General features: G+C 37.2%; 1 protein-coding gene across 3 annotated transcripts in view; it reads left to right on the top strand.

Annotated features, from left to right (window-relative positions):
* cacna1ia (calcium voltage-gated channel subunit alpha1 Ia) overlaps nucleotides 1-15,358 on the top strand; it is a 117,392-nt gene that overhangs the window by 63,511 nt on the left and 38,523 nt on the right. For all 3 annotated transcript variants that reach the window (XM_067381897.1, XM_067381898.1, XM_067381899.1), the window contains exons 17-27: nucleotides 1,179-1,279; nucleotides 4,558-4,681; nucleotides 4,856-4,924; nucleotides 7,792-7,970; nucleotides 8,067-8,193; nucleotides 9,225-9,350; nucleotides 9,605-9,694; nucleotides 11,172-11,364; nucleotides 12,719-12,870; nucleotides 13,333-13,442; nucleotides 14,423-14,556. In XM_067381897.1, coding sequence (XP_067237998.1) covers nucleotides 1,179-1,279; nucleotides 4,558-4,681; nucleotides 4,856-4,924; nucleotides 7,792-7,970; nucleotides 8,067-8,193; nucleotides 9,225-9,350; nucleotides 9,605-9,694; nucleotides 11,172-11,364; nucleotides 12,719-12,870; nucleotides 13,333-13,442; nucleotides 14,423-14,556 — 1,405 coding nt within the window. The remainder of the gene's footprint in view (nucleotides 1-1,178; nucleotides 1,280-4,557; nucleotides 4,682-4,855; nucleotides 4,925-7,791; nucleotides 7,971-8,066; nucleotides 8,194-9,224; nucleotides 9,351-9,604; nucleotides 9,695-11,171; nucleotides 11,365-12,718; nucleotides 12,871-13,332; nucleotides 13,443-14,422; nucleotides 14,557-15,358) is intronic.

Here is a 15,358-nt window from a genome sequence, read left to right on the forward strand (position 1 = left end):
TGACTATACTGTAAGTAACTTTGCAACTACATGTGAACTAACTCTCATTAGAGTATTAGTAGACTGTTTGATTAATATCTGCTAACTCTTTATTGTGATGGCCACCCAACAGACAGTCCACGGGCTACAAGTAACTGTGCAAGTACATTTCAACTTATTCTAACCCTAACCCTACAAATCTACTAATACTATACTAACACTCTAATGAGAGTTAGTAGACATGCAGGTGCAATGTTACTTATAGTCAACAGAATGTGTTAAAGGGATCATTAAAGGGACCATCTTCAAACCATTTCATCTGGCTAGCACGCTTATAATGTTTACTCATATAGGCGGAGAGTAGGTGGTCTATTGTTGAACGCATTCGACCACATAAGCATCTGCACTGCAAAGCAATCTGGTCGAATGCATTTTCGACTACCTCTGGAAGTGGTCGAAAGTAAACAAGCTCAAAATGTTTTAGACCCGTTTACCCTTGTATTTAGTGCCATCCACTTATAATCTGATTGACCAAAATGTATCTTAATTCCAGGTGTAATCAGGGCCTTAGAATGATTTCTGAAGGATCATGTGACACTAAAGACTGAATTGTACCAAAGTAATTGCTGAAATAAACTTTTTAGAAATAAACTTTTGAACGGTAGTGTATTGTTTCTGAAGACTTGAATTATGCTACTTTTATGGTGTTTTTCATTTACGAAGCTCAAGAAGTTGCTCCATGGAAGAAAGATTTGATGAAAATGAGAGTTGCCTTTTAAACTGCAATTTTGTTGGATTATCTGAGAATTCTGGAGAGGAGGTAGTATTTATCCCTGTAAAAAACAAAAAAAACAACCAACCTTCTGCACACATTGTAAATCTGCTTAAGCAGCGCCAATTGTCCATACAATCAAATACACACTGAAAATCACCCAATTATTATCTGTTGAGGAGGAACGCTAACAGATGGCAGTAGGATTTTAGTTTTTAATTTACAGCCAGACTCTTGTTTTGTAAGCAATTAAGAGTAACATGGCAGCTCCAAGGGGACATGAAACATTGGAAAGCTCCGTTTCATAACTGCTTCGACTAACAAATGCGTCTCCAAGAAAATTCTCCCACCCTGGATCCTGCAGAATTAATCTCAGTCCTCAACTTTGCCAAAAAAATCTTCAACTAAATGCTTTTTCTGTCTGCAGAGTTTATGTTTCCGGATTCAGAAGATGATAGAAGTGTACAGACCAGACTGGTGTGAGACCAGAGAGGACTGGTCTGTCTTCCTCTTCTCTCCTCAAAACAAGTCAGTCCTTTCACTGTCTCCTCTCTTTCACTACATAATAGTCATGAACAGACTTCATAAGAGCTGAGGGAAGCTTTTTCACCTACTGACCTTGTTCACAAACAATTTATGTAGGTAGTTTTACATGTTATGTGGTAATGATGACATTTAAAGAGTTCTCTGTTCATTTTCAATGAGAAAGAAGCCGATAAATGGACATATATAGTTTTGCGTTTGTAGCTGCCATGTGTGATTGACCCATCAGGTGATTGTTGTGTTATTTTTTATTATATTTGGCATTTAATTTTTATGTGGTCAAAAATACTGCAGCAAAACTTGTCACTAATAATAAATAACATTGTATAAATGTCATTTTGTTTTAACTTTGTTGGTTTCAATAGTTTATATAATATTTACAGTAATAACCCATAGCCTGTTGCAGCTATGTTTGAGAGTGCAGCTGGAAGTTGTCTTTCATGGAACCTGACCTCATTATAACACAAAACAGATTAGAAGTTGCTCCATGCCCAAGAACAGGTTGAAATTACATAGATAAAGGGAAGCTTGTGTCACAGGTTGTTTCCTATAGTGCTACTGATTTGATCTCTGAGTAATACAGAGGGAAAGATGCCCGCACACCTCTTCTTCTTCTGATGGAAACTCAGCCAGCAGTTATTCTGCAATTCCTTCCTGATCAATAGCACTGATGGGCTGCCAGCTCTTTAGAGGGTGGCTTGATTAGGATATTGATCGGTGTCAAAGAGATAGGAGCCTATTATTCCCACCCTCTGCCTGTCAGTCTGTTTTTTCCAAACTGTCTAGTCTTTGAATGTCTATCTAAAGTTTGTGCTGTGATGGAAAAATTGAGATATTTTACTGTTCCAACACATAGTGAGCTGTCAGAATGCATTTTGACAAGCTCCATGAAAAAATAAATCCAAGATGGCAGATGAAGTCAGAATCATATTATACTACCATTCAAAAGTTTGGGGTCAGTAAATTTTAGTTTATTTCATTGTTTTGTTTTGTTTTTTTAAAGAAATTGCTACTTTTGTTCAGTGAGGATGCATTAGATTGGTTAAAAAATATTTATAATGTATAATTAACTCCTTGACATTGACAAAAAATTGGTTGGTATTCAGTTTTCAATTTTGGGATTTGAATATTCATTTTTTTCTTTGTTGTTTGTTTGTTTGTTGGCATCCCCCTCACGAAACGGTTCTCATTCGTGCTTGTATATGTTTACACTATAAAATATGGTGAAATACAATACTCTTTTTTTTTACAATTATCTTACATAGCCTAGCCGTTTTTGATAGGATGGACAGTTTAAGAAACCCAACCTTCTTATACTTAATAAATATATTTGCTTCTTCTTAGCCTACTAATGTGTTCCCTGTAACTGGAGTATTCTCTGTCTGAAGCACACAACTGCACGAACTTGTATTTTGGGTTAAGCTGCGTTGCTTTGACATTGTGGAAAATAGAATAATAGAAACAAAATGTATTAGCCTTTTTACCCGTTATTATCAGTCTAAATGAATCTACTGCAAAATATACGAACTTGTTAAAACTCAAACGTGAGATTTTACTAGGACGGAGTGTTCTTTATTTCTTACCATTCGTTCATTTATTTATTTTTCGTTTCGTAACTTTAAATGAGCAACAGAAAAACAGAACCCACATAACCCGCATACATGCAGTGCTTGAGTCGTTCGAGACCGTTCAACCGGGAGCACGCAGCCTTAAAGGGGCCACACCATATTTCTACACATTACACATGCTGTTATTAGAGAGAAGAATTACCTTCAGCCCCCTCCCGCCGAAGCTTCAAATATTCAGAGCTTCAAAGCTCAAAAAATGGTATTCGGACCAGCCCTACAATCCATACAAACATAAACAGAATATAAATCAAAACTGTGTAACATTACCGAATGAAATGTCAAACCCATGAAGAGTTAAAGGGCATATTGCAGGTTAGCGCTTCAGTGATTCAATGTATAGAAAAAGAATGTATTAAATAGATTTTCTTGAAAAAACATGTATAAATTCGCTACATAGGCTTCTGGAGTCGTTTTTTTTTTGAGAGAATTTTATTTCCGCATCTGAAAAATGCCAAATCGGAAGTGACGTAACTCAAGAGAGCGCGATCAATATAAACAATAGGAAAACAATGGATCGCAATGACAGTTTGGACACTGAGGAAATTGTAAATGTTTATTCATACTCGTATCACAAACCACAGCCATACAATTAGCCTGCTATGTGTTTAAGAGAGCAGGGACAGGCCAGGATTAGACAGAATAACGGTCAAAATAGACAAATTGAACTGTTGTGTGAGGAGAAGCAGTGGAGAACAGGGCAGCGACCGATGTAAGCTTAGCTAATGATATGTGCTCAGATCACAATAGGCAACAGCAAAGCTATGTGTACATAATTTGTATTCATGCAGTGTTGAAATTGATTAAAGTAAAAATGGTGAAGAAGCATTGCGTGTGTAAGTTTATTCATTTAATATAATTATTTACAGTAGTAGTATTACAATGTTGAACTCCATCATATCGCCAGGATGATAATCCTCCGGTCTATAATGAACGCGTTTTTCGAAGCACATGCAGAAGTGAAGCCCCGTCTCTTCACCTGCACAAAACAAACCCCAGCACAGAAGATAGCAGCGTCCTTTTTCTTGTTATTAAACCTCTGGACTTGATGTCCTGACAGGCTGAAGTTTGTGCAACCTCCACAAACACAATAATTTACCATGACGATGATAAATACAATACAAAAACTACAGAAAACACACTAATTCACGACTGCTGTCACTGAATACCAGCCTACTCTGCACTGAATCAACACTGAGCTCGGCAAACGATTCCCTTTAGTGACGTAAAATGATGCAACGCTGAAAAAAAAAAAACGTTTTTTACAGAGACCGTCACTTTATCTACTAAATTCATGCCCTTATGTCCTGCAAAACATTTTTAAACCCTGCAGTACCCTTTTATATGGTATTTTTGTACAAGGTTATATATTAATCTCGAAAAAAAAATTTAACCTGCAATATGCACTTTAACAATTGTGAAGCTTTAGGGTTGATTTTCTCAGCTTTTTGTTCAAAATGTTGCTTTTTTTAATGAAACTTGCCTATCAGCTGTTGAAATCAATTGCAAGTCTATTCAGGCTTGTAGATTCTAAATAGCTTGCTTGTGTTTCCATTACTGTTTGGCTGCTGTCTATGTAGGCAGTAGGCAGCTTACTAGGCTTTGGAACAATGTTGCTTTGTCTCGTTTACTCTTCAGGTTCAGGTTGTTGTGTCAGTCCATCATAGCCCATAAGCTGTTTGACTATGTGGTGCTGGCCTTCATCTTCTCAAACTGCATCACTGTGGCTCTGGAGAGACCCAAGATTCTTCAGGGTAGCCTGGTAAGACTGAGGCCATAGACATTTGATTCAGTTGTTCAACCTATTGTTTTACTGATTGATGATTTTCATTTGTCCACAAGCAGATATTTTCACTGCATTTTTCCCTTTTCCCTTTCTTCTCTTTTCCTTATATTTCTCTTTTTTTCTCTTTCTCTTTCCCTTTTCTTTCTGTAGGAGAGGCTTTTCCTTACCGTGTCCAATTACATTTTCACAGCCATATTTGTGGGGGAGATGACACTCAAGGTAAATATTTACATTCACTGCATGATATATTGCATTGATTTCAGGACTGCCATATTTAGGTTTTTTTCACCCTGTATGCTCTGCCATTACCTCTGATCTATGGTGACAAATCAGGAGAAAATTATCTATATTATCTTTATTTTCACAGCAGTTGCGGATACTGTGACTCTATCTACTACTATGTCAGTCTGCTAAGAATTAGCGCACTTTTTCCTTTTTTTCATGTGAGTTTTATGGTTTGAATTCTGCTGGAGTACAATTACTTTCCATTTAGTTATGCTAATAACATACAGTGGGGTCCAAAAGACTACCAGTGAAAATTCATCTGTTTTTCATCTTTCTGATTTAAAGCAGCTTTTCCATTTCCATTATATTTTTTTATTATAAGCATAAAAATTGGAGTGAACAGTTGAATTGAAAAAGTGAATAATAATTGTATCATCTTAGTTTTTGATTCGTTCCTCTTTTGCTTTGACAGCTGCACAAACAGATGTTTAATTGAAAACTGATGATCATGTTCTCCAGCATGATTTGAGATGATCCAAAGAGCATCTTGTGCTTCAGTGGAAATTATCTGACCGTCTGTACAAAGACTCACATGATCAGTGTCACAAATTTACTTATTTCTCCAGTGAGCTAGAAATAGTGCTGAATGTTAAAATTATTGTTAAAACTTTTTTTGTTTTCAGATTTAAAAAAAAAAAAAAAAAAGCATTGTACCCTGCTGTGTCTATGACCGAATATTACATAATTCATCATTATATTAAACTTTGAAAGATACTAAACAAAATTACACATACACAAATATGACACAAATTTGTTGGTGACAAAAGACTGTGGTCATTTGAACGAGTAATTATCTAAATATCTCCCAGAAGATGAAAGAGTGTGTGTGTGTGTGTGTGTGTGTGTGTGTGTGTGTGTGTGTGTGTGTGTGTGTGTGTGTGTGTGTGTGTGTGTGTGTGTGTGTGTGTGTGTGTGTGTGTGTGCTTTTGTTTATATTACATTGTGGGGACCAAATGTCCCCATGATGTAATATAAACCTGAGTTCACCTACATCGTGGGGACCAGCCAGCGGTCCCCACAATGTAAATGGGTTTATAAATCATATAGAATGAGTTTTTGTGAAAAAGTAAAAGTTTGCACAGTTTCCTGTGAGGGTTAGGTTTAGGGGTAGGGGCAGGGTAGGGGGATAGAATGTACAGTTTGTTCAGTGTAAAATGCATTGAAGTCTATGGAAAGTCCCCACAATTCACAAAAACAAACATGTGTGTGTGTGTGTGTGTGTGTGTGTGTGTGTGTGTGTGTGTGTGTGTGTGTGTGTGTGTGTGTGTGTGTGTGTGTGTGTGTGTGTGTGTGTGTGTGTGTGTGTGTGTGTGTGTGTGTGTGTGTGTGTGTATATCTCTAATCCATCTCTCATTTCATAATTTTCCTTTCATTCAATCTCTCTTTCTCAGTAGTTTTCACTCATGCTTTCTCCCGTGGACCTCTTGAGAGTGGAGTATTACGTTTGCTGGCTCTCTCATGACAAGCAATTAAGCAATGATATTAATTAGAGCCAGTTTCCTATTTCAGATGCAGTCAATCTCACAGTCTGGCCCATCTATTCAGCTGCAAGCACTTGGCACTTGTAGGTCATCAATTATGTAACTTAATCAATTATTAAAAAATCGAACAAACAAGAGATAAACCTGTCAAAAGTGTACTGTGCTTAAGTGAATATATATATATATATATATATATATATATATATATATATATATATATATATATATATATATATATATATATATATATATATTCTGTATAATAACTATACAAGAATTACATTTCTTTAGATGTTTTAGATAGCATTTCATAAATCATATTGTTGTCAGCGTTTGAAATGTCATGTCAACTAACCATACGCAGTCGATATTTAATGCGTATATCCTTTACTGTGGACATTTTTAAAAGCGTTGGTGCAGTGGGAGACACAAGTCAAACAATGATTCCACCTTTCTCCCGGGGACCAGAAAGTCAACAATTACAGTTCATCCTTGGGGAGGCAGATTCTGCAAGCTACAGCAAAAATATACCTACCAGTATAACCGCCTGAGGGGCAACGGCTGATTTTACTGTCCCCAACCCACCTACACTCGACTAATAGGAGTTCTGCAAGCAGATCTGCTCTCACTCAAAAACACCTCCTTAAATTGCTAGCATGAGTGTCACATTACTGTACTAGCCTGGTATACATCACTGATTTATTATTGGCTTCTTTTGGCAGTATTGTAAAGAAACTGTCAGGCTAATACAGCCCAAATTGATCCCAAGAAAGAGCAGATATGTGTAGCAGTAGGTATCTCATTTCTTAAAAGTACATAATTCTCTGTGTCTATCTCTGTTTTCTTGCTCTTTTTGCTCTTCTCACTTTCAGACCTCAGCCAATGCTGACGTCAGACTGAGTGTGCGTGCACGTATTTCTTTTTCCTGTCACTCGTCTTGTTAGTGTCACAAGAATCTGCCTGGGAGGCCTAAGGCTCGGGTCACCTTGGAGCTTCAGTGGATTTAGTCATGTTTTAGTTTCGCTGTTTTTCTGCTGTTTTTTATTTTCACAAATTAAATAGTTTTTTAAGTCTTGAAGTCATACTGTATCTCACAGCCATCAGCAGTTCCCTTAAGTACATCTGCATCACACTACTGACATAATGGTGGATTTTAGATGTACTTGTGCAGAGCTCAGCTGAGTTGCAAATTCAGCTCTACAGGAAGCACTTTTTTAGGGTTTCAGTTAGAATAGTTGGCTTGGCTTGACTGGAGATCACAAACTCTAACATTGCTGTCTGTTAATGTGTCTGTTTCCCCACTGTTTTTGTTTATTGTAGGTGGTGTCCATGGGTTTGTATATTGGAGAGCAGGCATATTTGCGCAGCAGCTGGAACATTTTGGATGGTTTCCTGGTGTTCGTGTCTTTGATTGACATTGTTGTGTCAATGGCGGGTGGGGCTAAGATCCTGGGGGTCCTGAGGGTTCTCAGGCTTCTTCGCACACTGCGCCCCCTCAGGTACAGCAAGCAGTTGCAAGCATTTTTGTGGTGTTGTCCAACGTATGCTTGGATTATATCTCTGCAGGTGATTTTTTTTTTTCTTTCTTCTAACAGGGTTATCAGTCGAGCTCCTGGACTCAAACTGGTCGTGGAGACTTTGATCACCTCTCTGAAGCCTATAGGAAACATAGTTCTCATCTGCTGTGCCTTTTTTATCATATTTGGCATCCTGGGTGTCCAGGTAAAGAACAAGGGCTCTCTCTGAAACATAATGCCTATTCAGTATGCTACCTGAGATTTTTCATGTATACAAACATTACAGTTCAAAAGTTTGGAGATTTAAAGAACTGAATACTTCAGCACGAATGCATTAAATTGATCAAAAGTGACAAAATTTTAACAATGTAAAAGTCTTTCAAATGTCAAATAAATATGGTTTAGAATTTTCTATTCATTAAAGAATTCTAAAAAAAAAAAAGAAAAAAAAGCGTATCACTGTTTCCACAAAAATGTTTTTAACATTGATGATAGTAAAAAATGTTTCTGCAGCAAATCAGCATATTACAATGATTTCTTCATGTCACACTGGAGATTGGAGTAATGATGCTGAAAATGGCTGTTTTTTTTGTTGGTTTTTTTATCAAATAAATGCAGTCTTGGTGAGCAAAAGAGCGTTCTTTCAAAAACATTGAAAAACTTAAATCTTTGAATGACAGTGTATATATTTTTAAAATAAACCGTAAATTTGAACAGGAGATCTTTTGCATATTGACAAAAAAAAAAAAAAAAAAAAATATATATATATATATATATATATATATATATATATATATATATATATATATATATATATATATATATCTTTAATTTCTTAATTTTTTGATGTCTTATCTTGCCTAGGGCACCAAGTAAGCCTGCCACTGGTGCAATCTCAAAAAAAAAAAGATAAATGATGCCCCAGCGGGCCCTAATGCCTTTTGTCTTTTTTTTTTCTTTTCTTTTTTCAGATTTTCTGCTTAATCTCACTATCATACCTTTCTGTTTCTTTTCATTTATTTGTTCATTATTTGTTCTTATTTCTTTTTAGTGCCATATCTTGTTCTTTTCTTCATAGAGAATGTTTTTTTTTTTTTCTATTTTCTCATGGTCTTCTTTCATAACACCCTTTTTTCTTTCAAATACCCCACAGTACTCTGACAGTTTTATTAAAGAGATGTTCGAGACGTGGCATTGAGTGACATGAAGTGTGTGCCATTTCTTTTGTTTTAACAGCTGTTCAAAGGCAAGTTCTACCATTGCTTGGGCCTCGATGTCAAAAACATCACGAACAAGTCCGACTGCCTCTTGGCCAATTATAAGTGGGTCCATCACAAGTATAATTTTGACAACTTGGGGCAGGTTAGTTTGTTCTCTGACTGGGCCTTTCAAATTACATGACAGATTCTGAGCAGCTCAATGTGTTGCTTTGTCTAATTTAAATTCATTGATGTATATATACATTGTGTGTTTGTGTGTGCATCTTTATCAGAATTACCTGTCATCGTTTTGTTGTTGTTTTTTTGTTTTTTTGCACCCTTTGTCTTTCCATCCATCTCCATACTTCCGTTTGTCCTTGTTTGTGCTCATATTAATGTGTGTTTATGTTTTTACAGGCTCTGATGTCCCTGTTTGTGCTGGCATCAAAGGACGGCTGGGTCAATATCATGTATCATGGTCTGGATGCAGTGGCAGTGGACCAGCAGGTAATGTTCCCATGTAACATGTTCACTGATGTTCCCATCCTGCCATCCTAATAATACTGACAGGGCGAATGTAAATGGTCGTCTTTCAATGTCGTATGAACTTTTTCATAAATTTGCATATTATCACAGTGAATCTTAACAGCCAGTCCTCTCATAATAGGGGTTGTGGGCAATATGAACCCAAAACAGGCACATTTAAACAAAGGTACAGTAAAGTGGCAGCACAAATTTAATCACACAGAGCTTATAAAATACACAAGTCAGTGGTTTTAAGACTTACCAAACTAGCTAGGTTTTCTGATTACCTTAAAAGTCCATAGATATCAGCATCAGTTCTGCTGTATGAACACTTTCTCCAACAAACAGATGCGATGAGACCTGTTTTCCTATTTGTTCATGTGATGTTTGAAATAAAGCCTTTTTCGCAGTAGACAGGTGCACCCTCAGTGGAAAAAAAAAAAAAAATTCTATAGCTAGGATACTACAAGCTTTAATAACTTTGTATAAAATGTACTCTAATTTCAGAATTAGTTATTTTCGTACTTAAGTGTTAAAAGATCTTAAAAGTTACTTTCTTTCAAACAAAATAAATAGCTATAAGGAATAATCACTCAACAGTGAATATTTAATCTTGAATACACACAACCAGCTTCATGAATACTAACAGGCTTTTGGCTCTGAAGCTGAAAAGCAATGACTTTCAAGAGTCCTCGATTCAAAAAGCAGTGAGCTTGCATAGGTCAGGGACCAGCACATAATGATTGCGTGTAGGCCTGCAGCCAAACCCTATCCCACTAGAAGAGCCCAACATCTCTAGGTAGTCAAACACAGGGCGGATTAAAAAAAAAACACACACACACACATGGATTAAATGGCATGTGTAATTTACCCGCTGCATCATCTCTGTCACACCAGAGTCCACTGCAGGATGTAATCTATGTGTGGAAGCAGATGGAAACGTGTAGAGTACTGTGTGCTTTCTCATCCCATGTTTTAGAATGAGCCAATTTAGACTTTGGCATCTTCGTTTTGCTCTAACACTGCTGCTAAGCAACCGAGTAAAAGCTGCACCTAAGTTCATTTTACCATAATTTGACCAATTTCCCTCAAGCTCATAAGTGTCTGCATGTTGATTTTTACTCAAGGCTGTGTTGAATAAGCATTGTTATTATCATTCCTCATTGTTCTGATCAAAACTTTGATGAAGAACCAGTCCTGACAGGTTTGTGCTACAGAAATTTATATCTCAAATAATGTGACTTATTGAGTAGAGGTGGACTTATATTTGTATTAAAAATGGGTTTACAATTGTAACCGGGCAGATGACAGGTGAACATCTTTAGCAGCAACCACAAAGCCCAAGCAAATGCCTAGCAACATCCTAGCGACCACCCCAGAATAGCATATCAAATGACTAGCAACACCCCAGTGAGTCGTGACTTTCATCCACCTTTCTTTCTGTCTCTTCATTTATCAGCCCATAACCAATAACAACCCATGGATGCTGCTGTACTTCATCTCGTTCCTCCTGATTGTCAGTTTCTTCGTGCTGAACATGTTTGTTGGAGTAGTGGTGGAGAACTTCCACAAGTGCCGTCTGTACCAGGAGGTCGAAGAGGCCAAGAGGAGAGAGGAAAAGAGACTGAAACGCATGGAGAAAAAGAGACGGAGTAAGGAGGAGAAAATGAGATGAGAGGCAAAATGTTTTGAATGGGTCAATAATGGAATAATAACAGTGGAATAATAATAATCTCCTGTTCAGTTTAATATTGTCTTCAGTTTGGGGAAAACTATATATTTATTATACTATTTATATATAATTTTGTTAAAAATAATGCAATGACTGATATTAGACATAGCCCTACTGGTTCCACAGACCTTCTGGTTCCATGAAATCTAGGGATGCACAATATTATTGTCTCATCTCCAGAATCGGCCAACAAAGGCTTAAAACGAAAACATCAGCATTGGCCTGATATGAAAAATGATGCCGATATGATTTGCCAACAATAAGACATGTTTATTATGCATCTGCAGTTCTTTCTTGAAGCAAACTTTTGCCTGAATTGTGATTAGACTCACTGTTTTGGATCACGCGCTGAACATGAGAATACAGATTGACACCACAACCTCCCCTGGCTCCTAATGCCTGCCCAGTAAGGAGTTTTATTTATTTAGGGGGCGCTGTAGGCCTACCTGTTAGACTAATGAAATAAAAGATAAAATACACAAATAGCATTAAGATACTTGTGTTTCTGAATAAATAAAGCAACAATTGGTGTCATAAAATCACGAATCTGATTATTTTTAAAGGTCAGAAGGTCAAAACGAATCCAAATGAAAAATTATTTGTTTATAATCAACGCACAGGAGAGACTTGGTGTTTTTTGTTTTTTTTTTGTTTTCAAAGAAAAAAGAAAATATACCAAAATTAGTGGCAAAATTATCTGCATATCGGATATCGGCAAAGATCCAATATCTTGCATCCTTAATGAAATCCATAAAGGAAAGGAGGAGGGAGGTAAAGGAAGAAACATAGTGACTGTAAATAAAAAGAGATGATTTGATTTGCACACTAATGCTGAACAACCAGTTTAATTCTCCAGACATCTCATAATAGTGTTAGCCAGATGGAGAGACAGCACAGGTGTGTTCTTTGATGCATCTTTCCTATGCAGAAAGCAAATCTAGTTTACAGACCAGAGAGTAGCCTTTTCATCACTTTTTATCATTTTAATAAAAAAATATTCTCCTGTCCCAATTTAATGTGTAGAGATAAACTTAATCCATTGGTCGGTTGATTTTCAGAAAAGTGTAAGCACTGTGGCTCTGTAGCGCTATCAAATAATTTCTTCTTTTGTTTGAATGTCACAACAACATTCAGCTTATCTAATGGCATAAGTTTGGGGGTGGGATTATAATTATGTTGAATTCCATTTGTTGAATATACACACTTCAACTTTAAATATTTGTTGTCAAAAGGTGTGCTTACTCATTTTAAACTGATCTAATAATTTCTCTCAGAGGCCCAGAAGTTGCCCTACTATGCCAGTTACAGTCATGTGCGATTGATGATCCACACTCTGTGCACTAGTCACTACCTGGACATCTTCATCACCTTCATCATCTGTGTGAACGTTGTGACTATGTCACTGGAGCACTACAGCCAGCCTCATGTAAGATAAAACACAGGCCTCATCCTCTAAATAATCTTTATTATTTAGATTTTTTTTCGTACCATATTGTATTTTTATCATTATAGCTATCGTTGCTGATTTGGCTTTACAATATATCACTTGCCTTGTTATTGTTTTCAGTGAGACAATTTTGTTCACAATTCAGAAATTTCCCACAGTCCCCTTGGGGATTTGAGACTGACACACTGGGGATTCATAAATTTGAGAAAATTTCTGCTCTGAAACGCATACCATTGCAAAAACACATGTGACAATCAATTTATTGGGCTTTATATGAACATTCATAGAATACATGATATTGTTATATAGCTAATGTAAAAATGACTGGTTGGACTGACTTTATGAACCTGAGGCGAAAGTCTTTTAATCATTCACACCTCTCTTGTTCTCTTCCTCTGTCTCTCTGGCTTCCTCTCCATCTGTATGTTTCCTTCCCCCCAGTCTCTGGAGATCACACTCAAGTACTGTAATTATTTCTTCACCAGCACCTTTGTGCTGGAGGCTGTCCTGAAGCTCATCGCATTTGGCTTCCGTCGTTTCTTCAAAGACAGGTATTCAGTTCATTCCCCTTCTCACCTTTCATCTCACGTTTTCTCTGCTACGATCGCTAATTGATTTAATGAATTCACTAGATGTCGATTCCACCTGACCGAATCCTCTTAGTTTCTTCTCTGGAGTCACTGGAGGGTGTTTTATTGGCAAAATGTTGCTTCTGCTGTTGCATTTATGACGCAGATAGAAATGAAATTAGCCCTGCATGGTGTTAATAGAACAAAATGCACCTGACTACAGAGAGAGCGAGAGTGAACATAGTTATTTGTCTCAAGGGTTTAATGAAATCTCACTTCTGTGTTTGTTTACCTAATAGAACTTCTATTTATCATTAGGCGGACTACAAGAGTAGTTCCTCTGGCTTGTCTTAAACTAATACTGACATGTATCGAGGTGCATCGAGAAAGCACAGGGTGTAAACATCCTGGCATTTTGTAGCTTTATTAGAATATATGGTATTGACCCATTTAAAAGAGTAAAAAACACAGGCTCACGCCGCAACACACTTTGTCTTTTTTATTCAAGCACATTTGGGTCTGACACCAGAAAGCTTTCAACAAGCCATTATTTATTGTCGTAGCTCTCCGTGCCTCTTAACTAGGTCACAATTACGAGCTGGATGGCAGAGGTGTGTGCACAGACAGGTGTGCCATGGCTGGTTCCAGCACTGCAGATGTGGGCGACTGTGATTTGTGCTGTAAAAACGAGCCGGCCCTCGTCCTGCATTAGCGAATGAGGTCACCTATGCTGGAGTGGGTCCTTAATTCTCCCTAATTGGGTGTTATTAAGTGGTCCCCAGCAACAATCCAGGACCTGTTTAACCAGACCGATCTTCAAATGTTAATTTCTTTTAAGCCAACTCTCTGGAGGAATAAATGACCAGACTGAAATGAAACTAGAGAGAAAGGTTGGATTCAGAGTGCATGAAAGTTGAGTTTTTGCATAACTAAGCAAATCTGTCCCCTGTGTATGTGTGCAGGTGGAACCAGCTGGATCTGGGAATAGTGCTGCTGTCAGTAATGGGCATCACACTGGAGGAGATAGAGATAAGTGCAGCTCTGCCCATCAACCCCACCATCATACGAATTATGAGGGTGCTACGTATCGCACGTGGTTAGTCACGCAAACACAGACACTGACCACTGGTTAATACCACTCATCATAGCTGCTGATAGGCATTAAACTTTTAAAACCCCTTAAAGGGTTAGTTCACCCAAAAATGAAAATTCTGTCATTAATTACTCACCCTTATGTCGTTCTACACCCACAAGACCTTTGTTCTTTGGCAGTTTGATACACGCTCCTAACCACTGATTTGAAACAAAAGATTCATAAAGCTTCAAAGATTTATGAAGAAGTGTTTTGAAATCGCCCATTACTAGATATTGTAGAATAGAGTCATTATTTATTCTCGTCGCTTTATAACATTAAGGTTGAACCACTGTAGTCACATGAACTGTTTTAAATATGTCTTTAGTTGCTTTCTGGGCATCTGAAAGTGTTAATTATCTTGCTGGCAATGGAGGCCTCACTGAGCCATCGGATTTTATCAAAAATTTCTTAATTTGTGTTCTGAAGATGAACGAAGTTCTTACGGGTGTGGAATGACATGAGGGTGAGTAATAAATTACATTATTTCCATTTTTGGGTGAACTAACCCTTTAAAATATGCAATTATGTGATTTGTCCTCATGCTTGCTGAGTACAGAGGCTTTTTTCCCTACTCTGGATTCCCTTACCAGTAAGGATGGGTCATGATGGTTGACCAATCCAACAACCTGTTTGAAATATATGATATATATATATGTGTGTGTGTGTGTGTGTATATATATATATCATGTGTGTATAGATTATTATGTTTCTAGCATGTTATATGTTTGGCAACGGTTCTTTTAACCCTAAAAGATTGAGTGTG

The sequence above is a fragment of the Chanodichthys erythropterus genome, chromosome 3 (genome assembly GCF_024489055.1).
Source record: "Chanodichthys erythropterus isolate Z2021 chromosome 3, ASM2448905v1, whole genome shotgun sequence".
NCBI lineage: Eukaryota > Metazoa > Chordata > Actinopteri > Cypriniformes > Xenocyprididae > Chanodichthys > Chanodichthys erythropterus.